Source organism: Oryzias latipes, chromosome 1 (assembly GCF_002234675.1).
Source record: "Oryzias latipes chromosome 1, ASM223467v1".
In the NCBI taxonomy this organism is placed as follows: Eukaryota; Metazoa; Chordata; class Actinopteri; order Beloniformes; family Adrianichthyidae; genus Oryzias; species Oryzias latipes.
Genome location: NC_019859.2, coordinates 27,410,642 through 27,436,290, shown reverse-complemented (window position 1 = coordinate 27,436,290; position 25,649 = coordinate 27,410,642). Strand labels below are relative to the sequence as shown.

The window sequence follows — 25,649 nt, the reverse complement described above, 5'->3', positions numbered from 1 at the left end:
GTGTGGGTTTACGTGTTCTTTTAAATAAAGTTTTCTTTAGCGTATGGGTTGGAGCAGTAAGTTTACGTCATCATTTCGACACGGCGGTAAAAACAAATCAAAGGGCGGCGACAGAAGCGAACTAATGTTGTTTTTCTGCTCTTTTTTGTGCGTTTGAAGCGCTGCTTTCCTTTTGCTTACAGGTAGAACAAACCGCATTTTATCTTTTGAACGATACGTCACAGTTTTATCCGGATCGACGAAGTTATCATCATCAAATTCGAGCTCAGATTGTGTGTTGGTACTTGCTTGCTAGTTTAGCTAATTTTACAATTTTTGTTGCATTCCGTCTGCATTGTTTATATGCATAATGTTGTAATAATTTAGTTTATATTCTTTTTGAAGTACCCCCTCCTATCCTTCCTTTGTTTAGCAGTTCACCATGATTTCCACTGGAGATGTGCAGAGTGGTCTTCGTAAACTGGAAAGCCTTTTACGAGTGATCAAATACCCAGAGGATGTCGATTATAACAAGTAAGGCTTCAAGTGCCACAATTATGTCATGTAAATGTGTCCTCTATAGGTCATTTCTAATCCTGAATGCCTCCCAACCACTGCATGCTGCTGAATTAAAGACCCACTCCACTGAAAATGCTGTTTTTAACATGTTATTGTGGCATTTTTCGGATGATGGAGGAAAAATATATAGAAAATCATACTCAAAATTGCATTTCTTAGTATGTTTTTATTTAAGTGGTATGAGCAGACAAAAAAAAGCCCTTTGAAAAAGATTGTATTAGTGACAGAAAATATCCTGTGTTCCCTCCATTCTGATTAATCCACTACTAGATCCACATACATCTTTGTTTTCCTTTAGCTGGCATCTGGCTCAAAACTGTGCGGCTGGATAGCTCTGAAATGCTTGCCATCATTATGGCACTACTAATGTTAGGTTGAGGGTGTGAGGGGGTGTAAGCCAGCAGAAGAACGAGTAATCAGATGGGCGACGGGTAGTGGGGTGGACTTTCTTTGCCCCAAATGTCCTGTCTACAACTCAGTGGAGAATTTCTAATGAGCTACTGCTGCTCTGCAGAAGCTACGTCTGTCCTAGAAAATGGGACTTGTTTTTTTATTTGGGCTTATAGCGGCATAATCATAATTAAAGGACCTCTGATCTGAGAAACACTTAAAACAGACCAAAAGATAATTGAAGTGGGACTTAAGTTCATTTTTGTATCTACAGAGAACATTTGGGGCTTTCTAATGATACCAAAAGTGCAAAGGTGTGGGGCTCTGGCTATTATAGTTTTTGTGGATTAAAAACATTTTTGATTGAAAAATATATTTTTTCTGGTATTCAGAAAGATACAATTCTAATAAATACAGGTTGATCTAGAAAACAGAAAATACATTTTATTATAATGGCAGCAAACTTGAATAAAAACAAAAAAAGTTGTAATTTTTTCCAGGCTTTCCAAAGGAGATCCTTCAGCTTTTTTGCCAATCGCGAGCTTCACCCTCACCACCTTCTCTCCACCTTTTGCTGAGCTGCTCATGACAGCTGGATTTGAACTGATTGGGAAAACAGACCTCCGTTTCACAGATACTCTTTACAAGGTACGTTCAGGAATATACCAACGACTCTTCATCAAACGGACCGGCCTCTACCTCTGTGATGGGGCTCTTCCTGCCTCTTTATCTCGACTGTTTTGTGTTTTAGTTGCTCCGGGATGTTTTCCACTACAAGCCCGTACTCTCCAAACAGCAGTTCTTCCAGTTGGGTTTTTCTCAAAGGAAAATTTCTTTCATTTGTGACATCATTAACTTGGTGCTGCAAAAACACGGCCAATTAAAAAAGGTGTGTGGGCTCTTGTATTCATTTGATGTTGAGTTGTACGTTTCTGTCATAATAATTATAAACATATCCGTCTTTGATGACATTTAAAAATCTGTTTTTACAGCAGATCATTTTTTTGGTTCAGGTAATAGTTCATCTCTTTGCAACTCTTCGAACACTACTGCAATTATATTTACTGTCAAGCAGTATATTTGTAGATTTGGTGGCTTTACAGTTATTCCGGAATGTTTATAATGTTTCTTATTTGTCTTGGGGAAAACAAATAGTGATGTCTGATCAAGTTCTAGAAATGAGTTGTTTGGCTGTTTGATTTGTTTTCTTTTTTACATGCCACCTTTACGACTCACTCTGATCATCTTTTGATCTATTTTCTAAGTGTCCCCAGCAGTCTTTTAATGATGATTTTGCCATTTTTAGCCCCCCCAAAAAAGAAGAAACCTGTCATTTTTCTAGGACATAATTTCTGCAGAGCGGCAGAAGTTCACTAGAAATTCAAATGAATTTCTAAGTTGAGTTTTAGAAATAGAGCAGAGCAGGGAACTTGTGGCCCACTGATTGTAGTTTCTTTGTAACAACTACAAGCTTTTGCCAACAGCATTTTTTTGTCTGTTCCTGAAGAAATACTCAGAAAATGCTAATTTAAGCTTTTTTTCTTCATACACGTCCTCCATCATCAGAAAATGCTGCACTAACATGTTAAAAACACAACTGTCATGCAAGTTTAAAGGACTTTTAATCTCCTTGTGTGTCTTTTGCAGCCCAAAGTCAGACGCCCTGTCTCACACAGTGATGTTGGAGTGGAAGGTCATACAGTAAACCCTGATCCTCCCAGTGTAAGGCAAAGTCAACTGACACGAACAATTAATAAGTGCTGTTCTTAAAGGTTATATGCAACTTAGCATTTGCAGTAGTATTTTTTCACTTTGGCAAAAAAGTCTTAAAATACTTGATTGTATGTTAAAGCAACTCTTCCCTACCTTTTGAAAATTCCAAATGATGATGTCAAAATTAAAACAAAAGATCAACATTTTTTTTTTTTTTTTAGATCTTCAGGGAGCCGTTTATTGTAAATCTGGCTAAAACTCCGTCCTCTATCACTGCAATCGCCTCCAGTGCAGAAGAGTTTCCGTCCTGTCCTCCTCATGCTGACGTGGATTCCTTCATTTCTTCTACAAATGAGATCACAAATGTACCAATAGCAGAGGAGCCCAGTGATGGCACTGTTTGTGTAAGTATTTCCTAAAAATAAAGGGGATCTCATCCATAACAAACATTGTTTTCCAGATTCAGTGTCAGTTTGAGTTGGTCTAGGTCATCTTTTCTGTATCTATATGGTTCAGAGGCCCCACAGGATTAGCAAGATGTTAAAAAGGCTCTCAGAGAAAAATGTCTTCTGACCAATGGAGGAATAGCTGTTTGTTTCTCTATAGGGAAATTAGCCTCTTGGAGCCAGCGGGTACTTCCTGTTTGGACCGTGAGGGGGGAGGGGACCCTCAGTCCAGTTCTCATTCACAGTCAATGGTCTGAACTGCTTGAGGTAGCGTGACCTTCAGTCACAGCTGTGCTTGAAACCCATTGTTGGTTTAACCTTTAATTCAACAGGTGATGCTAAAACAGCTTCTAGTAGAAGTTTTGGAGATGAATGCAGAGAAGCCAGATTGAGATAGTTTGGACACATGACAGGAATGTACCGTGACAATGTTTATAAAACGATTCGGAGGTTGGAGCTACCAGAAAAGAGGCCTAGATGAAGACCAACCAGAGGAGGTTCATGGATGAAGAGGAGGAGAACAACAGAGGGGTTTGTGTGAAGGAAAAGGTTAGATGAGATGTGGGGACCCCAGAGCAGTTGAAAGGCAAAAAAGTAGAATACTCCGTGGAAGTTTTAGCTGTCACCATTCACACTTTTATTGTTGTCGATAAGCTGTTTTTCTAGTACTGGAGAGAGCAGATGTTTTTATTCCCTGAACTTCAGCTAGAACTGACAGATGTCAAATCTACAAGAAGTCAATTTCATGTGTTGCAGCAAAGTAGCTAAATGTATTTATGCATCTTTTAACAAAAGCCTGCTGGGTTAGATTTTAGATTAAAACATGATTTTTGAACCAAATTAAAGCTAATAGCAAGACTCTGAAGTGTTCCAAAGCTGATGGGTGCTGAAACGCCTGTGAATGAACAAATGGGCTAAGCTATGCTGGAGATGATGTCATGGACCAACTTCAGTATCTTGAGTAAAGAAGAGGTCGCTGTTTTAAGTTCGGTTCAAAGCTACATTTTAGATTTAGATTAAGATTTTTTTTTCAATAGCGCTGGTTGGGGGCGTGTCCTCCTCGTTTCCACTGATCAGACACAGCTTTCCAATGTTGTCGTACTTCTGTCCACAGACTGATTATGCGGTGACCTTTATCCCATCTTATGAAAGCTCCAGGGTTTCCCACCCGGTTCTTATGTTGACGGCTGTGGAAGCATCATAGGAAGGAAGACGCTTTTATTCCTGTCTTCGTTTCCAAACAGGATTTCCTGGCTTGGTTTATCTACTGGATAAAACATGAACTCCCCATCTTTGTTTACACATTAAGCTGACAGGGCCGAAGCCATTTCCATTTACCAGCATTACTGACAGCAATGCTGTTTGGCTTTACACCATGAAAGCATGCAGACCAAAGGGCTGAATTCCACATACCTGGCATGTTCCTTTTGGCTGGACACACCTGATCCAGGTATTTAGAGGTAGGATATCTGGAGGACATGCTGTCACACCGGCGCTTTTTACCTGGAGTCCCCCACTTTGGATGTAGGCCTAAGACCCATCTCTTTAACTTGACTTTTTGCTGTCTTTCTTTCGTTCGTTTGTTCATTTATTTATTTGGCAATGTTGATCACCATGAGATGAAGGGTTGTAGGGGTGTGGAGATATTGTGTAATGGAGAGGGGATCTATTTTTTTGAATAAACTAACTTTTTTCTTATTGTTTATTCTAGTGTACAGCACTTTTTGTTATCAGATATGAAAAGTGCTATTTAAAAAAAAAAACAGATTTGATTTAAATATCAGTGGACTAAGCATCAAACTCTAGATTGTACATGTCTTTATCAATTACTAGTATTTATAGTATTCATGTCATTCAGTTATCGGGGATGGAGAGCAGACTCTCAGCGTTGGAGGTTCAAGTGAATCAGATTTTATCTCGGTTCAACAAGCTGGACATTCTGGAGAAACGTCTGGAGGAACTTGAAAACTGGAAAAGCACCGACAAGGTAAACTAGTATTGACTAAATTGAAAAGAAAATGACGAACTGTACATTTAACCTCATGTTTAGTTTGGGCCATCTTGCACATGGCTGAATTACAGGGGGACAAAGAAGTTATCACAATACCTCGAGAGAGCTGGGAAAACCTGATGGGCAGAGTTCTTCTACTGGAAACCAAACTAGACTTGAAAAATCCAGAAGTAAGAAACTTTGTTGCTTTCCCCGTTGATGCTTTGCATCCATGTCATTGCTTTTCGTGCAGTTTATCTGGGTGTCTGTCATGTGTTCACTTATTTGTAGTGCTGCCATTGGCAGGAAGTCTGTTTTCTCTTCTTAAAGTCCCACTCTGATCATCTTGTGTAAAAAGTGTTCCCAGTGGTCTTTTAAATCTGATGATGCAATTTTTAGCCAAAGTCACAAACCTGTGTGGTTTTCTAGGACGTAGTTTCTGCAGAGCGGCAGGTAATCATCAGAAATTTGACTGAGTTGTGGGCGGGACCATTGGCAAGAAGCAAGCCCGCCTCCATGTTCCATCCCCCATCTGTTTACGTGCTCCCCCACTAGCTTACAGCCCCTCACAACCCCAGTCTAACATTACTGGTTCAGCAAAAATGGCGAGACGTAAAGTGTCGAACCAGATTCCAGCTCAGACGAGGAAAACAAAGATGTTTATGGATCTATTTGTCTGCAAGTGCATGAATCGGAGTGGAACGGAGCAGCGACCCCCCCCCCAAAAAAAAAAATAAAGCTGGGTTTTTTTTCTTACATGAGTGAGTCTTTTACACAAGGCAAAGCGCGGCTGCATATGACAGTTGATCAAATACTGCAGCCTCCATGTTTGTATTCTGCCAAATGTCTTTCTATGCTGATATTTTGGTGCATCTTCACAAAAACTATTCTTCTTAATAGAAACGATATATGATCTTATTTATTTAGCAAGTAACTGATTTAAAAAATAATCATGTTACATTTTTGACCCAAATGTTGACTTTAGTTTTTTAGATCTATGTTGTACAAATCCAGACAAAGCTCCAAGCCTTCTTTTTGACTTCTTCATGGTGCAGAAATAAACAATTAGCTCTGATTGCATATTTGCTTTATATTTTGTGTTTGTTTTTCCAGTTTTGGGAGGAAGACCTGAAGGGCATGCTGGGTAGGATAACAAACATGTATGTCACGTTATTGTTCAGTTATAGACGGCACTCCTGAATTGATTTCACTTTGCAGTTGCTCTTTACTCACTGCTCTTTCATACGGATGGTGATGTCTCAGAAGTGGATGCATTTTCTGTACAGAAACCTGATGTTTTTGTGTGACGTTTGCAGGATGAAGAGCACCTCTGGTCTGTTGAGACAGAATGAATCTTCTGACACAGCACTTTTTTAATATATCTATTATTGGCTGTTATACCAGATTTTTGTTTGTCTTTCTTGTATTCTTATAATAAACAAACTTAAAATTTGTATAACGTTGTTGTAAAATTATTGCATTAAAATTAATATTAAATTCTTCAAGATACTTTAAGTTGATTTCATTATCAAACTTGGCCTAAACCCAGAAAAAAACTTCAAATTCTCAAACCTACTACATACTTCTTCAGATTGTCACCAGGCTTGTCTCTGTCATTCTCAGGGATTGTGTTCCTATAAAGAGCAGCCAAAAAAAGTCAAAAGGTTTTGTGTATTTAATGGACCAAAACAATATGAGTATCTATGCTGTTTTCTGATTACAGCAGACATTGTAATCTTCCCTCCGTGAAGGCCTGGCACATCATTGGTGGCTCTCTCTCTCTCTGTAATGCAATTACTTCCACACTGTCTGCCTTTTCCCATCTTGAATTATTTCAATAATGGATGTGAAAAATGTTTGACATGTCCAACAGGTTTGTGTGCAATGACGCACAATAAAGTGAAGATTACTACCGGTAGTTGTATTAACAACAGTTAATGTTGACAGACATGATATAAGCCCGTCAAAGTGATTGTTTTGCAGAGATTTCTACTTGTTCACTTGCAACATGTCCAAAAGCATTCGCCATTAGAAGAAATAAACATGAAACGGCCACTAGGTTGCGCCCAAATGTCTAAAGACTGTGGAGGTTACATTAACTGTTGGGCAAAGTTTGATTCTGTTGGGAATTCTGTTGAAATACACCAAAGCAACGGAGAAGGACTGTAAATTAGAAGAATGTGTACCAACACGTTGGGGTTATTAATTGTAATTACATATATGATCATTAAAGGCCAAACTTTAAAAAACTGAAGCTTTGTCAGCCTTTTTTGTGCGGCAGAGTGTAGTGATTTTGTGAAACTAGTTTATTGGAAATGATTGACTGCAATCAACCAAAACAAGGAAAACTAAACGAACAGAAATATACATCTATACACAGATGTAACAAATTTGGGTTAGTTAGTTGTGACATTGACTGGAAAATACATATGCATACATACACTTATAAATAATTGTATCTCGTATTTATAAATGGACGCATTAACTCTTATGCACACAGAATGTGACACATGAGACTATTAAATAATATTTTTGTCAAAAGGAGTTTAGTTACTTGCTTGAAAGGTAGAGTGAGGAAATGAATTTTTATAATCCCACCCCTTTGTTGCTTATTTTGGTTAAGCCCCGAGCTGGACACTCAATAAAAGTTTCTGAAATATATTTTACATCCATCATTAATACACTTTGGCATGAATCCCACCCCCTAAATCACCAAATTGGCATAAACTTGATCATGTAAAAGTGTTTGGTGCTCCCCCATTCTAGTGCAGCAATGGTATATTCCAGTCAACAGCAAGTCCAGAGACTCACAAGTTAGGAGCAGAGGCAGCATTGCCAGACTGGGCAGTTTCCAGCTCAATAGGACATTTTTTACTCTGAATTTGTAAGCAAAAACGGCTTTAGGTGGATGGACATAATATGGGCGGGTTTGGGATCAGTTTGGGGGGTTTTAGTTCCTGGTTGAAATACGTTAAAAGCAGGGAAGGGCAGTCTGGGGAGAGGCGGTGACAGGCAGTGCCTTACCTGTCATCTTCCTCACCTGCTGTCACGAGATGGAAAGTCTACTTACTGATAATAAAATAGATATGTGTTCACACTAACATGTTCCATCAAATTCAATTTATTAGTTCCAGTCTAATCATTTTTATCCTAAAAAGCAGTATTCTGCATATTTCCTGTTTCATTTTAATGCAAGCTCTGCTACACGAGATTACGCAATCTTGAGTAAGTCGGGTTGATTGTTCCTTTAGTTTGGTCAGCGTATGTTAAAAATGTAAAGCTTATTATTATTTTTTTTTCACATTATAGAAATTTTTATTCCATGTCCTCCCTTTCTATATGACAGGTCATGTATTTCACTACAGATCTGATGTGAAGCTGCACTGAAAAGACAGAATGAGGCAGAAAAACAACAGTTGTACATTGATAAAAACTATAGATTGTTTGTTTCATGAATGCATATATGTGTTTTTGGGAGGATTTTTACTGTTTATGTTGCGCAAAAGCAAATTTCCTTTTAATACACAATTAGAAAAAGAACAAATACTTTTTGGAGTCTTCTAAGGTGATGTTTGATTTAGTTCTTAATGTTTTATTTCATACCTGGAAATTTTGTATTCACAAGAACAGGTTTTTAAAAATCAAACACCTCGTTATGATGTTTCACAAGAACATTTGCTTTAATTTGATCTCATCTAAATTCATGAAAGTACAAGAAAATATAAGAACAATTTTCACTTTTGTATGTGATGGGCTAATAAGTTATTCATTAATTATTCATTTTCTGGGGTGTTTTTTTGCTGGGTTTTGGTGGTCTTTAGATGACTTTTAGTCTGGAAAACCATGACTCTACCTGGCAACACTGACAGAGATTAAATGAAGCAGAGAGATCCAAGGGGCTATGAAAAGAGGAAAAGGCAAAGAGAAAGTAAGACATTTGTTGCCAAAGTTCCAAAAGTGCTGGAAGACAGATGAAATAGGATAAACAAGAACAGAATTAAAACTCAGTTTCTTTTGTGCCCTCTTTACCTGACAAATGAAAGATGTTGTTGTTTCCCTTTCGGCTTTTCCCATAAGGGATTGCCACAGTGAATGAGTGGCATGGTAAACTTGGCAATGTTTTACGCCGGATGCTCTTCCTGACGCAACCCTCTAAAAGCAACTGGGCTTGGGACCGGCACAGAAGTAGAGAAGGGAACAGGGAGCAGCCTGGATTCAAACCCTGGTTTCACGGACGGAAGGCGCTGCAAACCAGCATGAGCTAAACCAGCTCCCACCTGACAAATGAAAGATAATACAGAAATTTATCATTTGTTCTTTGTAGGAATTAACAAATTAGTGGATTAGATAAATGTAATGTGAATTAACAAATTAGTGGATTAGATGAATGTAATGTTTTTCCAAGTAAAAACTATGTATATAACATAAAATACATTTTTTAATGCTAAAATGTGATTCCAGTTTTTAAATTGTTAACAACACATTTAGATTCTTGACATTGACTTTGGCAAAAATTGGATCAATAGGGCAGTTATTTGACATATTAAGTAAGGATTTAAAAAAATTATTATTTATACAACCGCTGCAGAGGACCCCATTTTATTGTTCACCTTGGGTCCCTAAACTGCTAAGTCCACCACTGGTCATTCATTAAGGTTTCATACATATAAAATCCAGATAGCAATTTCTCTCTTCTGAATGGTTCTGTAAGTGTTTAGGTCCGGTTATTGAGTTCACACCCCTGCATCAAACAGTAGCCTTCTTCTATTTTGGCTGTAATATCATTGTTTAAAGTTTGTTTAAAGTCAGTCCTTCTGTGTTTATCAAACCTAGTGAATGGTTTGAGGCATGTATGGGTGCATATGAAGTAAAGTAGGATGCAAAGGACTCAACCCTGTGAGGTGCCAGTTTGAAAGATGATGAAACATCTTCCATCATGTGACGTCTCCTATCTGGACATTTTGGAGTCTGTTGCATTGGAAGTCCTGGATCCACCAGCAGAGGAAGTTGCTAAAGCTGAGATTGCTCAGTTTCAGTATGACTTTGTTAGAAATGAATGTGTTCAAAGCAGAGCTGAAGTATGCAAATGAAATTCTGAGATGCTTGTTCTAAGCCTCCAGGTGAGTGACAGTTGTGTGGAGGGTTGTGATGATTGCGTCTTCTGTTGAACTATTACCTCTGCATGCAAATTAGTTTTGGTCTATGTCAGCCGGAATGGCAGCTTTAATGACTGATAAGATGCGCCTCTCAAAACATTTAGTGATAATGGGTCTTAAGAAAACCAGATGATAGTCATTGTGGCAATTCTGAGTGTTCTTGGAGACTGGGGTTGTGGTAGCTAAATAATTCATTTGTATCCTGGTGAAGAGAAAACGGATTTTCGTTAAAAACAGAATTTATTGAACACTTTGTAGGGTTTCCTATTTTCTGTAGGTTAGTCATATCTACATTTGTTTGGTTTTTTTAGATTTCTATCTTTAGGTCTTGTCGTGCATTTTGTTTTTTCACATCATGACATTTTGACATTTAATTCTTTAAAAAACTGCATTATAATGTAAGAAATACTTTACTATTGCAGCAGTGCGCCAAGAAGATCTTTTTTTAATGAAACAGAAGCAACTTTTTCCTGAAAATGGTCATCCCGAGGCCTGTGAAAATAGTGGCTGTGCATGCTGAAGTCTGAGTTCTTATTGGTACAAACAGACTTACTATTTTTCCATTTCAGTCATTTCATTGGGATACACGGTTAAAAGGCTTTTGAAGGTTAGGATCACAAAAATACTTCTCAGAATTTAACAAAAAAAAGCAGGAATTAATTTCTCGATGGTACTTCTCACTGTAACAAATTGGAACCCCTTAAATGTGGATCATATCCTATAAAAAAAATCTGAGCTGCAGTTGTAAACTGTAAGTCTACATATAAAAGGTTGCCAGGTCATATCCCAATGTAAGCCTTTTGTATGGCTGATACTGCAGAACAAATCAATTTGTGCTGAATAAACCTAAATTACAGTTTGGTCACTTGTTCTTTCAACAAAACTGGAAGCCAGTATAATTGGCTGCATCCTTTGACCAGACACAGGCATTGTAAGGCCAGGATTTACCACATGATCCACAAGTGTTGCTCTGATTTCATCAGCAATCTGTCTATGCGGTTGGCCTCTTCCTCTTCTTCTCTGGTCTTGTCCCCTTCCTCCACCCATCCTCATCCCTTTTCCATGACACTGACCTTCCATATGTTGTACTTTGGTACATCATGCACTTCATGCAAACCCTGTCACTTGGTTTACATCATACATGTTTGTAAAGTGGGGGTTCATGTGACTCGACTGTGAGTTCCTGTGAGGGAGAGGCGTATTGTTGGTTTTAACTCATAGTTCACACACCTCTTTTCATCAGTTTTTAAGATGAATGTAGAAAATGTTTGACCACATGTTCGACACGTTAGTGTGCAATGACACAAGCAATAAAATGAAGAATATTAATTGTATGAACAGTGACTATTCAGCCTGTACAGGTACAGTTAATTCTAAGCTAAATGATAAAAACAACCAACAACTGGCCCGGATGTCTCCTGGACGCCACCCTGGGGAGGCATTCCGGACATGCCCCACAGAGTGCAAGTGGGAAGACCCAGGACAAGCTGGAGAGATTACATCTCTTGGGTGGCCTGCACCTCGGGGTCTTCCTAGAGGAGCTGGAGGACGTGTCTGGGGAGACGGAAGTCTGAACATCTTTGCTTAGACTGCTGCCCCCCGCGACTCGGTCCCCGATGAGCGGAAGAAGTTGGATGGATGGATGGATAGATGGCATAAACAAACTAATTGTGATCAAAAGTCAGTCAAAAGTGATCGTTTTGCAGAGATTTGTACTCCATTGTTTTGTGTCCAAAAGCATTTGCTGTTGAATGAAATGAAACTGCTGCTGCATTGTGCTCAACTTACTAAATGTTATGGAAGTTACACTAACTGTTGTGCAAAGTTTGTGAAAAACTCTAACAGGTGTCCTGCATGAAATGTGGCTTTTAGAAATAAAAAACAGACTATACAATTTAAAGTTTTTTTCTTTTTTGGCTTTTAGAAACAAAAAGTCTGGAAAATTCCATGCAGGCTGTCTATTAGATCTACTATTAAGACAGACAAACAGACACACATACAAACAGACACACATACAGACAGACACACATACAGACGGATCATAGAGTATTTTTGTGAAGAATATTGGGAACAATATTGCTGTTAATATTTGACTGTGTAACTTTACAAACGGCACCCCATATTACACAAAGGGTAGAATGACTTTACACTTGCATTGATGATAACTTCTGTACAGGACATACATGATAGGCAAGATGGTGTAATTTCAGCTAAAACGGTGTTAAAAGCTCTTTAACTTACATGAAAGAGCTTCATCTGCTTCCAATCGACAGCCTGCTGTTTGCAGCAGTTCAGCTCGAAACCCTTTTAAAAGGGTCTGAAACTGTCAACTCTCTGTGGAAGTGGGTCTCATGATCTCGCCAGGAGACAGTAACAGGTCCTTCTTCCCCACACTGGCTGTCGGCTTCACGGGCCCCGAGGGGCCCCTCGCCCATTCCTCCTCCCCAGCGGAGAGGAGGAGCACAGACTAGTCTACAAGCAAGTCAAGGCAGGGCGGACAAGCAGCCGCAGAGGTGGGACTTTTCTACTTGAGTGCACCTTGCCTGCGGCGGTCGGCTCTGTCTGCAACCGTTCACACGGGCCTGGAACGCGGGAGTGTTGTCCACCAGACAGCGGCTGCGGGATCAGAGTCAGACGGAGCGAGACCCGCAAAAACCAAAACCCCGGTCTCCAAGCAGGTAACAATGTCGTGGGATATTTACGACTTGCTTTGTGGAGGTAAAAAAAAAACAAAACAAAACCCAGGGCTTTTAGTTCGGATTATAGGACATTTTAAACCACAAACCTACCTGCGCCTGCGCCTGCTCGCGCAGGTAGGACGGACGTGAGTCGTTCGCTGTTGAGTAAAGTGGGAAAAGATAAAGTGAACTTTTGTGCGTAATAAAACAATCATTAAAACATAGACACAAGAATGTGAACGTTTGGAGACGAGTTTCTGCTCTGCCTGCTGTTTGTTCTGAATCCCTCTCTGCTGCCCCCCCCGCGCGCACGCGCGCTCTCCTGGGGGTGAGACGCAGGTGAGGAGCACGCGGAAGTGACAAAGTGCGAAAGACCAGGTTTTTTTTTTTTTTTTTAAATCGGGTTCCGTTTGAAACGCCCACAGACCGTAGACTGTGAACCTGCGCGCAACGTGCAGGTGTTCTTCACGCGCATGTGCCGGATTTTAGGAACAGACGACGCGTTTTCCGAGTAGGTATTTTATACTTATATATGTTTCATGTGTGTAGCCTACTATTGACCACCTCCTAGTATTTGTGTTGAACTGTCGTTGGTGTGGATCTGTGAGTGTTTGTGGGGGTGAAGAAGGGCCAGCAGCAGGAACCTGTTCCGTGAGTGAGTGAGTGAGTGGCTGGGTGTGGTAAGCAGGTAACAAACAGAAGTCGTTTGTGTTGCGCTACTTCACCCTCCGCTCCTTTTCACTCTGAGTTTGGTTTGATGGAGCAAACAGACCCTTCTAGGAGGATATTCTGTACTCTGCTGCACAGCTTTTCACGCAGATATTCTGAGAAAATCTTGGTTTTAATTTGCTGCAACGGAATATAGAAAGACAGCCTCCTACAGGCGATGGTTCAGAAACGTTGTTTATTTAAAATGAAAGCTTGAATGGTTGGAAAACCGGGTTTGTTGTCGTTCTTATTGCCGTCCGGCCGCCAGTGTTTGCAGAGCGACTTTCTGCCAGTTGTTGTTCCGACCAGAGCTGTGATTTGAGTCTGTAATGAGAGCATTTCAGACACACTAAGGGTGTGTCCTTCTGTCAGACACACGGGGGGCCATTTTTCCACTTCCATAGTCGTTTCATTTTTTTGTGTCGCTTAACTTTATTTCTAGTAGTCCCACATTTCTTTTCCTTATTTTTTTCTTTTGGTTTTGCAGGGAGAATGTATGACATCATACTTGAATCCAATCAAAAGTTTTCAAACTTTGCCTGAAGCATATAGAATTCTTTTTACTTTTTTTTTTTACTTTCTCCTCAGTTCGAACTTTTGTTTTTGAGTCACAGTTTTGTTTTGGCTCAACATTCATTTTAAAATATGCTAATAAGCAAGTAACAGACAAGAAAGATCTTTCAGTTGGTTCATACTAAGCCTGGTTTAATGTAATCCAACAAAAAATAATAAATCTTTCTTAATGTTAGCACAATGCATTTACACTTTCAATGTAAATATGCTGATATGCTGCAACACTTCACTTCCTTCCTGATTCTGTTCAATGGCGTAACATATAATTCAGTTCTGTCGCTCTCAAGCAACAAATCATTCTATCTATAATTATACTTAATGTGTACTACAGCAAATACCTCTATTCATGATTGAGAGTAATTACACTGTCAAGAAGATGACATCCTTGTCTTTCTTCTGTTTGTTCAATCAGTGTATGACTTAATTCTTGTTTGAGATATCGGTTTTGTTATTACATTGTCTTATTCCTTTATTTTGAATGCTTGAAATAAACCAATAAATAAAATCAAATTTTATTTTTAGTATTTTCTAAATTTATTATGACCATCAAGTGTAGCACAAGAAATAGAAACCGAAATTAAATTTGGAATTGAAAAATATTTAAAAATGTCCACAAAAAGCAGGTGACTGGAAGTAATCAGATACATCCAAGTTTATGATTATGGACCACTAGAGAAAACTACTTAGCATTCTATTGTCTGAAAATAGATATATTCGAGCATGTATACAGTATACATGATGATGTGATTATTAATTACTGTTACTTACCGTTATTTCGAAACCCTGACCAACAAGAGAACTCACCTATCTTATTTAGTCATCAGTGTAGTACCTGTCACAGCTGTGGCATTAGCTGGCATCAGTTATGGGAACTCTTTCGGCACATCCCATCATTGGTCGCCATGGCGAGTCAGCGTTCACTGATTCATACTGATGGTTTGGCAAAGGGTTTTTGTGCCGCATGCCCTTCTTGAGACAACCCTCTATTTTTAAGGCACAGAGAGACCCGGATAGGCAGCAGCTTGAAGGGTCTTGCCTTAGGACCCTCATACTGGATTTATTCCTACACCCATTAACTGAGCCATCCTAATGTGGGAACTATTATTTCCACAAAATGAGCAACATGTTGCCCTTCTCTTTTTGTGCTCCATAAATACGAAACAGGGGTTGCTTTGAATACGCAATGCATCTCTGGGGTCTTGTGTCTAATGCTTTTTATTTACACACCCATACATGTAAAATAAAAATAAAAGTATTAAATAAAGATGGATACATGAAGGGAACTTTTTCTTTCATTTTGGAAAAATCGACATGAATGCAAGTTTTCAATCTTGGATAGCAGTTGTATTGTATTGGGTGCAGGAGTTTGTAATAATAATAATAATAATACATTTTATTTAGAATGCGCTTTACATTTTAGATAAAATCTCAAAGCGCTACAATGAAGGCAGTAATAACAATGGTTTAAAATAAGATAAATGTAAGACAAAAACAACAATAAGTAATAATAACAAGTAATAAAAAGCATTATTAAAAAGGAAAGTTTTTAAGCCTTTTTTAAATGTGCCAAGTTTGGAATATTTAGTGTGCATATCATTTGAAAGATATCATATCTCAAGAAATTTGATAACAAGCCTGTTTCCATGATAGATAAATATAAAATAATAGCTGATTCCATGAGATTTCGATTTTTCAAGTGGCATGTATAACAGTTGCCTGAAATTGAGACGTCAGATTTCTGCACTGCTTTTTGGGGTAGAAAAAGGACATACCTTTATCCACTTTCAGCTTTCTACATATTTTAAAGTTGTACATCTTTGCATTTCTTTATAGTAGATAAGCCAAAAGTTTTATTGTAAAACATTTGTCACATTTTGATAGTAAATATGGTTGTTTGAGGTACGTTTTGTGTGATTAAACTAAAGTGGTGACTGTTGATATTGTTTTGGCACATATTTGTAGTTTATAGGAAATGAGTTTAGTGTTAAAATGGGAAAAACAAGAATTAAGAGCATGCATTTAAGTTGAGTAGTAGTGTTCGCCAAGCAGCAAAAGGTTAGTTCTTCTCTTTTTCCATCTGGTTAATATTTGACTATCACTATTTGGCATTTTCGAGCAGTGCTCTCAGAGCAGCAGATCAGGTATGTTTTTCAAGACATATAATGTTTAATTAAACGAAAAAATAAATACCTGGATAGAAAAAAAACATGTTTTCCAGCTAACATAAAAAAATTCCTGACAAATAGAATCCCACCGTGTTTTTCACACCATATTTTGGGCGTTTGATTTGGCCTCTTGGATCTTTTTCGCTTCTTCTTTCTGTTTAAACCATTTTCATAGCAAGCTCTTGAGTGAAATGAAATGCCATAACTTTCGTTAACCACTCCAGCCCGGACCAAATGACCTTGTTGATCAGTTTCAATCAGCTGCCACCAAACCATATAGCTTAGGAGTGTTCAAATCTCTATTGACTGTTTACAACAACTGGACCTATAGTGAGTGTGACGTCACACATAGAAAATGGCTTACTTCCAGATCAAACCAAGTTAAGTCAAATCAATTGCCATGTTTTTGCGATATGGATGCCGCTATGGTGGAACCAGATGTCGTCAGTAGTTAGATCTGGTCTTACTCAATATTTCTATGGCAACCACTCTCGCCAGTCAGTAGTTTTTGGAAGTGAACACCTCTACCAGGTTCAGAAGAGTCTGTCAATCAAACTTTTTAAATGTTGGATGTGGGGGCCAGGAGGCACCACATACTTTTAATGAGGCATCTGATTGGTCAACTTGAATAACTTGCGCCACAGCAAAAATACCATGAAAAAAAAGTTAGAATTAGAATATGTCAAAAATGAAGAAGTAGAGCAAGAGCGGTTGTTCTGACAAATAGAATGCCTGAGTATTTGCCGTTTATGTCTCAATAGAAGTCTATGAGATTTTGGAGCCAGTGGGTACTAACCATTTGGAACACGGGGGTGGAGGGGTCATTTAGTCCAGTTTTCATTTATAGTTAGCGGTTCCACCCTAATACCACCAATAAAAAGCTGCAATTAAAACGTTTAAAAAAAGGAGAGCAGCGGTCGTTGAGGCCTAGAGTTGGACATCTTTGATATAGATGTTTGCTCAATAAAAGATATATGTCAGTATTAAGTCAAAGTCAACTTTATTGTCAAACATGCTGCATACAGATGACATACAGCACAGATGACAAATTGTAGCCTCTGTCAGTTACTTTCTGGAAGGCAGAGGCCATAGGTTGAAGTGCTGTATGATGAAGAAATACTTAGTGGTGTTTACATGTTTATGATTTTGTTTTAGTTCCCTGAAATAAATTAAACCTAATATGTTGGCAAGAAAACTACAAAGCTGCAATTATAATATCTTTGTTACTAAAATGCAGAATAACTTTCTACATCTATCATATCATGACGAGAAACAATCCATTATGTGTAAAGTGAACTAAACCTAAATGAATGAACTCATTGGGTGAAGCAAAGCCAGAAGTCCAATCTTTGTCTTAATTTAATTTTCTACATAATTGCAAACTAATTTATGACTAGGCTCTCCACAGGAACAGTAAGTCAAATTGTAAACATGAATGTAAAAAAGATATCTGATATCTTTTAGAACAAATTTGAAAAAATACAGGATACAGGACAACTTTGCATACCTAAGTGATGTAAAATGAAAGCATATCAAAACAGTAATTAATTTGAAATGGTTTTTCCTTTTTTTCACATTAGTGTAATTCATTGTATCGCCCTTAAATCAAAAACCCGACTGCGAGTGATTATGAAGAGCATCTGGGTTGACAGTTTCAGTCATGATAGCATATTTCCCACAATGACATGATGGACTGACTACAGAAAGCAATCCAATGCAATGTTTTTGTAAGTAAAGTGAAACTGGAAAATTTTATACTGATTATTGCAGGAAGATTGGCTCATAAGAGGTGGCACAGTGGTTGGCTGCTTATGGGAGAAAGGGTGGATTGGTTGATCAGTTCAGGCTGAGTATTCATGTCCAAAAGTCTTAGGTTGTAACTGGAGTTGTTTTCCATCGCTGGTCCTCACGGAAGACTCTCATGCTCTTCCATGTTATCATGCTTAAGCGTCAGCTCATCGTCGAGCTCTGCAGAAGCCTGATAATGGCAGTCATCAAAGTGTGTGTTTGAGCAGGGCGGGATCGAACAAATGCTGGACAGGGTTTCCCAAGGAACAAGGTTGGTCATAGAAAAAAATGCCCATATATATTTGTGTGATGTTTTAAGGACCTGAAAAATATTTTAGAAAGAGGGCAAAACTATTTTACACCTGTAAATCTTTTTATTACACAAGAGAAATCTAGTTTGCAAAAGCATCAAATGGTTTGCTAAATAATTTTTTTAACAGAGCACCCATTATGTTTGCAGATACAAAACCTATTTTCATGTAAGCACATAATTGTGTTATTACAAAATATTTTTTAACCCTTGTGCTATCTTATTGGGTCCAGATGACCCCACCCTTACATTGAGGTGTTATCCCTACCATGAAAAAGGTGGATAAAGGTGAAGAGGATTTCATGTAATCAATGGAAACCAGTTAAGATCACAAATCATTGAAGAAAAAAAGGTTCAGTGGACTGTCTTAAAGTGCCTTGGATAGCTCAAAGGTTAAAGAACTAATTTCACAAAATGAGTGAAATACTGTTAATGGAACAAAGGTGGAAGGTGCATTATTGAAAATTTTCTTACTTAAAAATTTAAATAAAGCCGTTTTTGTCTGAGAAAATGCAAGAATTAATTTAGAAGAAAACCAACTTTTTAAGTCCAGGTCTAATATTTATTTTAAACCCAACTCTTTGTTGTTTGGTAAGTGCCTTGGCATTCTAAATCCAGGACTGATCCTATTTCCAGATACATTCAAGCTTTGCTACCAACAGGCCTACATGGGAGCGATGGATGATATCAGATTTCCACAGAAAGCTTTGAGACAGAACCGCACCCTTCCACAAAAATGTTAGTTGTAGAACAAGTAGCAGTAAAGATCATGTCATCGGCATCTTTCTTTGCTAAGGCGCCAACGTTTTTCTTTATGTGGACACTAAAATTTTTCATCATAATGAAGATAAGGTTGTCTTTTTTGGAGTGCTTCAATTTTGTTGTAACACTTTCTTGACCTCTCTTACAGTCATGACACAAACATTTCTTTGGCATGCTGGCACTTTTGATAACCCTGGTTTTCCAATGAAATACAGGGAGTACTGTAATGCAGTCTTATTTGATTGGGACATTGTAACTATGACTACTATGTGAACAAAACACTGTGACAGCAGCAAAAAGAGGGAGTAAAGTGTTGGTGTCTTAGGACACCTTCTTACAGCTGAGACAGGACACAACACGCTGAGGAATTGTTGAGTATGTGGGTTTTGCGTGCAGCTTCTTTGACTCAAGCCAAATACTGGCCTTATTCGCTAGTCGCTACACATTTTTACACTACATACAGAGGACTTTGGTAATTTAGTCTTTTTTATTTGGATGAAGAGTACGTCTGACCCTTGTGAGTTGGGATGCAGTACAAAAACCGATAACGTTTTGTACCGGTACCGCGTCATCAATTTTTACTAGACCAATAAGTTTCAAGTCTCAACGGTATTGTTCACTGTGCCCACATAGGGGTGTGGCAACAGCCCGGTGTTTGACCATCCAAGCGAGACATCTAGCGCCTCTATAGTTTCAACAAGCGTGTATGCTATCGGTACACACAGGGGTTACATGACTCAAGTGTTGTTCATCAAAGATAAGTGCAGGAAATTTCAATAAAAATGAGGGGAAAATGAATACGGCTACCAGCAATATATAATATCATATAATATTAACAAGCTGAAATTTCATATTGTACCTCAATAATAATAAATTATCCGACATACAATGTAAAATTAATTCAAATATAACATTGTGCATTTTTACTTTCAATGTAATGGTTCCTTGAAGTGAGGAGGCTATTTGATATACTTTGTATTTTGGTTCTTAATTGCACCGTTTTTTAAAAAGTTGTGATCTCTAGTGTATGTTATTATTACAAAGACACGTCAGTATTTATTGATAATTTTCTTTTAGTGTTTCAAAGGATGTTAAATTAATATATTGTGCTTTAAAGTGCTCTAAAATAAAAGGTCTTCATGTACATAGTTTGTTATTTGTCTTCTCCCTCCTTGTTTTCACACAGAAAAGTATCAATAAGAATACCGGATCGATAAGCAGTATCGATAGGAGGAGTAGTATCAATAAAATATCAACAATACCTATCCGTGCGTCAGGAAACTTTTTTTTCTTTTCTTTTTTATTCAAACTTTATTTGTCAGCTTTTTCAGCCACAGAATTCAGTTACAGTATCGTTGGACTCATATTTATAGATGTGGACCAAAACATATGTAATTATACATAAACAAAAAAAAGTAAAATTTAACTAAGAAGTAACACAGAAAAGAGAAATAAGTGCCCTCCCTCCCAACCCACCCTAGGCTCTTTAAACAGATGAAGGAAGACTAAGTGTATCTTTTCCAAAGGTAGGAAGGAAAGTAAATCTTTTAACATTGGGAGACCGAAGGAGCTTTGTCGGATTTCCAATGGAATAAAATTAGTCTATGTGCGAGTAGAGTGGCAACTGCAATGGCATTTTCCTGGGATTTGTTTGCTTTATGTTGAGGTGTCATAATTCCAAAAATACCAATCAGAAAGTCAGGTGTCAAATCTTTTTACATAGATATGGAACTGAAAGATATTTCCCCAGTAACTATGAAGGTTGAGGCAGGATCAAATCATGTTGCCCTCAGTAGCTGGTACATGTCTGCATCTTGGGCAGGCAGGATCGGTCGGCACATGGAAAAAGCTTTGCTAGCATCTCTCTTGTATAATGGAGACGGTGGAGTATTTTGAATTGAATTAGACCATGGCAAATGCAGGCGATGAACTGTGTATACGAGTCAGACAGGATCCCCACTGTTCTTCCAACAGATTGACTCCTATATCTTTCTCCCATCTGGTTTTAGTTTTTACCCATTTAAACGTCAGGAAACTTTAAAGTAGAAACAAAATGTTGCTCTTCATATGAGCTACGCTTAGAGCATACTTATTTACCTACTGACATACTTACTGGTACTACAAGCATAGGCTTGTAAAGACATTTTATCTAGCTGCTTCTGTCCTTTTTTTAACACAGTTTCTTCTGATAGTGAATGTCTAAGTTAACCCTTTAACACTGAAAGTTTAGCTCCAGTATTTGCATTCTTTCGACTACCGTAACTCTTCAATCGTTTATGCAATAACGTAATTCCAGCAACACTGCAACACTTTCTATTAGTGATATTTTTACATAAACCATGTAAATCATCTGATTCTGTCTTAGAGAATAGATGCTTTGTGCTGATATCCAACACTTATTGTTAGTAATGTATTGCATATGTGTTCAAAGCCAATAGGAAGAGCCACTTTTCTCTGCATCAGAATGAGCTGATTCACATTGATCGTGTGAACGGTTGAGGAGTTATGGTATGTCAAAGAGTGTGTGTTATTGCGGGCGAGATCGCATTAAGGGTTAAGAAATCAACTCCTCTGTAGTTGAAGTCAGTGGAGTAGTAATCATTGTACGTGTGTAACAGAGGTAATGGTCATCTATAGGCTGTTCCTAATTACCATTCCAAATCCTTTTTAGTTAAGAGCAGGTAAGCAACAATTGAGTTGTTCATTCTTTGAAGGCTCTTGATTTTGGTTCAGTGATCAGTCCAACCGATCATTGAATGTCTGCCCAACTCCTGTCACATCAATGATAAAATAAAAATGGAAAAAGAAGAGGAAAAACAGAAAAAAATGCATTTTCTGTCTCTGTACTGTTAAAGTATGTGTGGAAATTGTCTACAATATAGCCCTTCTCTAATAAGCTGATTGGAAAACAAGTTAGGACTTTTGTCAGGCAGCTAAACTATGGCTCTCAGGGAAAATTCTGCCCTCTCAGTTTAGGTTCACGTGATCTCCTTGAGTTACGAAACCCAGGATTCTCATTTATATGAGAATAAAGTAACCAGCTAAACTGGTAAAACCAACAGTAACATGAGTACTGACACACATGTAGGTAACTGGGTTATTCAGACACATCTAAACACTTTAAAGACACCGCTGAGGAGCTTTTGGCTCTCTGTGTTAAATGTTACAGACTTAACAGCAGATTTCAGTGCAATAAAAATGTTGTGCATTACTAACATAAACTTCTCAAAAATAAAAGATATTGCTTCATAAATTCTAAATGTGTGGCATCTCTGTTAGAACAAATTTTAATATGACTAAAACACAAACCTTCTTGCTCATTTGTCTGCCATCATTTCTTGGTTTCTCGCTGTTTTGTTGCAAAGTGCTAGAAAGCTTCACAAACTGCAGCGTAAAACAAGCTGGGAGGGTCCTTCTTTATGGATTCAAATCTTTATTTTTATACCCTCTAAAAATGTACTATTTAGTGTTTTTGTAATGTAAATTACATTTTTGATGGATTCTTTTGCTGAGTATATTTTATTGCAGTTTACTTTTGACATCCCAAGTGCTTTTGATCACTACATTTGATCTCTTTTAACACTTCACCGCTGTGATCCGCTTAATATGTACAACATTTTAACCCATTTAAAGGCCTGTGAATGAACGGATGTGATTCCGTCTGTCCAAGTGACGTGCGGTGAGGTTGATGGCTGGTGATTTACAAGTGCTAGAACTGAATATTTCACCATTCATCCAACAGCAGGTAACAGCATATAAAATACACAGAAGAACATATTTGTCCTACAGAGAATATTTCTTTTATAGACAGATAGAACACTCTTCTTGTGTATAAATTATTCATATAAACTGTAAACAAATTAAAGTATACACATGTGTTCAGCAAACATTTGACCTTCAGTAACCATTTCTTATATTTTTACAATTTCACATTCTGGTGCTTTAATCAGTGTTATCAAATGTTGTCTGTGAAAATGATCATAAAAATAAAATAACGTCACCGGTCTATCCCTTACTCAGTCCTGGTGTTGGTGGACTGTGTCTTTGCTGTCTGGTCATGGTCTCGTCCTGTTCTGTCCTCTGCTCTCAGTGAATGAATGGGGGGTTGTGTGGCCTCCCTGCTGGCCTCTGAGCGGGAGGCAGTTTGCGATGCTGTGCCAAGCTCTGGAGGAGGAGCGGAGGTCATGTACTCGCATCTTGCCCCGCCCCCTCGCCAGACTGTACTGTTGCTATCACTGTTAATGTGCAAACAGCGTGCCCTTGTTTATTGCAGGAGTCACATTCTAAGAGTAACTTGAGGTGAAATCCACAAAGTAGGATTACAGATGTTTTTAAGACCCGCTTCAATAACAATGGTTTTTTGGGTGGTTTTAACATGTTCTTGTAGCATTTACTCATGATGCAGGACATGTATAAAAGAATTTAAGCTTAAAACTGCATTTATGAGTACTTCTTCATTGAAATCGTCATGAATTGGGAGCAGATAAAAAATGCCGATTGAAACTGAAAGTTTCCCTGATGCGTCCACTTGCAGACAAATAGATCCGTGAACGTCTTTGTTTTCCTTATCCGAGCTGCCATCCGGCTCAAAACTGTACGACTGGAAAGCTCCAACATTGCTAGCCTTTTTTTTTTTTGGCACTGGTAATTTTAGGTTGGGGTTGTGAGGGGCTGTAAGCTATCAGGAGAAAGTGTAAACAAAGAGATGATGGGATATCAGTGGTCCCGCCAACAACTCAGAGGCGAGTTTTTGATAAACTTCTGCCACTCTGCAGAAACTATGTCCTAGAACACGACACAGGTTTTTAGGTTTTGCTTAAAGATGGCATGTTCTGAATTAAAAGATCACTGGAAACCCTTTTACAGTAACCAAAACCTAAGTGGAGTTGGACTTTAAGGCTGTAAAACCTCTCACTACTCACGTCATACACTTTTCTCAGATTGACATGAACATTTTCATGTTTTTTTCTGTTGCTTAAATTATTATAGAAAAATAAGTCCAGTATTATGGAATAAAAACAAAGATCTGCTCATGATTAAACATATTCAATATAGGATACACGCCATGGAGGAGATTGGTTCCGCAGCCAATCAGGATGCTTAAAAAGCATAGCACAAAAAAATAAAAAGAATGCAAAATTGCACTGAAAAAATCTGCAAAACAGTTAAATTGCTAAAGGTGAACTGCAATATAACAAGGGAATACTTAATTTGAAATTCATCTCGATTGCAATTAGTGTGAAATGAGATGATTAGGATTTTTCCTTCTTAGAACTCCTTTTCTATTACCTTATACATTATCAGTCCTCCTGAAAAACAATGAGATAAAGCACATTGCACAAATGGCTTTGTTTTGTTTAATGTTTGTTGTTTGAATGAGTTTAGGATGTTGAATTTATGTCTAATGCTAAGTTCACACCAGGCGTGTGACACACGTTCCTGAACATGCATTTAACCCATAGTGTTTTTACAACGCAAAACTTTTTATTGTTAATTGCAAAACAAACAACCAAAAGGTTTTACACTAAGACAGTCAGACTGAATGAACAGGGATAAAGTAGCAGTTCAATGGCAGTGAAGGAACAAATGGAGCAACAAAAAAGAATAATTTCAGGATCATTTGAGGAAAACAGATTTGGTTTTAGTAAAAGCAACAACCATTTATTTTGCGCTACGTTCTTCAATTTTCAATGTCAAAGCTTGCTGACCCGTAATCAATTTAATAAAAGAAGAAGATGTAAAGCAAAGACCAAAGCGTTGGCACGTAAAATAATGTTTGCACTAACTCTTGAGAGTTTTTGGTTGTGATTTTCACAACCTTTCCTGCCCACACGATTAGTTTCTTCTAGATTTTAACTGCTTCATTGGTATTTTAACAGTCGTTTCGATTTTTACTTTCTTTTTTAGACGTCAACCCTTTCATAAGAAAATCCTCTTTTGGCCTGAAGGGAAGTGCTAAGTGTCAGTGGTTGCAAACCAGATCTTCTGCTCTCTCTTTGTTTCTTGATTGTGTTGGACTTGCCCTTTCAGAAGGAGATGAAAGTGATTTTGACAGCCTATTACTGTATAACATGGTGTGTGCATGTCTTGTGAAAGCTGGGTAAAAATATGGCCGGCTTTTTCTTCTTGCCCCAGCATGCCTTTGCCACTCTGTCAAGACAGTGCAACATGGGTCCCAGTTTGCCCCATGTGTCCTTGCACGTTCATTCTTGCCTGTCAGGTGGGCAAGTGGGAACGTGAATCTGTTTAGCTGACATTTTTTGAATGCTTACAGTTGTCCTCCTTTTCCTTTGTTTTCTCATTTGAGATAACGACATGTAGGGACTTAAAAAATGTGCAGAGGCCTGAATAAGTTGTGTCTTCTTTTACATTTGCAACACCTGTGGTAGTGTTGATGAAGCTGCAGTATTGC

At 38.1% G+C, this 25,649-nt stretch overlaps 2 protein-coding genes across 8 annotated transcripts in view; both read left to right on the top strand.

The window, feature by feature from the left end:
• Window positions 1-27: 27 nt before the first annotated feature.
• cep44 (centrosomal protein 44) lies at window positions 28-7,346 on the top strand. Of its 7 annotated transcripts, none has more exons than XR_002874030.1 (10): window positions 28-182; window positions 413-513; window positions 1,449-1,596; window positions 1,700-1,837; window positions 2,596-2,670; window positions 2,883-3,065; window positions 4,966-5,094; window positions 5,158-5,288; window positions 6,211-6,241; window positions 6,414-7,346. XR_002874030.1 is itself a non-coding variant. In XM_023959358.1 (10 exons), the coding sequence occupies exons 2-10, from the start codon at window positions 422-424 to the stop codon at window positions 6,416-6,418; spliced, it is 900 nt and encodes a 299-aa protein (XP_023815126.1). In that variant the 5' UTR covers window positions 28-182; window positions 413-421; the 3' UTR covers window positions 6,419-7,346. The 7 variants fall into 7 exon arrangements, 4 of the variants coding, with proteins under 4 accessions (XP_023815126.1, XP_023815122.1, XP_023815125.1 ...); XR_002874026.1 differs by having other exon boundaries at window positions 6,211-6,257; window positions 6,414-6,478; XM_023959358.1 differs by having other exon boundaries at window positions 5,190-5,288.
• Window positions 7,347-12,726: 5,380 nt separating this feature from the next.
• The window catches only part of LOC101170569 (catenin delta-1), a 38,298-nt gene continuing 25,375 nt past the window's right edge, over window positions 12,727-25,649 (top strand). Inside the window, exon 1 of the mRNA XM_004066142.4 lies at window positions 12,727-12,931. The gene's annotated coding sequence lies outside the window, so the exon portion shown is untranslated. The remainder of the gene's footprint in view (window positions 12,932-25,649) is intronic.

Bases quoted from the DNA above. Each gene is read 5' to 3' on its own strand.
- cep44 (XM_023959354.1), top strand. From the start codon at position 422: ATGATTTCCACTGGAGATGTGCAGAGTGGTCTTCGTAAACTGGAAAGC. The intron at 1,597-1,699 runs GTACGTTCAGGA...TTTGTGTTTTAG, and splicing joins TCACAGATACTCTTTACAAG to TTGCTCCGGGATGTTTTCCA. The intron at 1,838-2,595 runs GTGTGTGGGCTC...TGTCTTTTGCAG, and splicing joins AACACGGCCAATTAAAAAAG to CCCAAAGTCAGACGCCCTGT.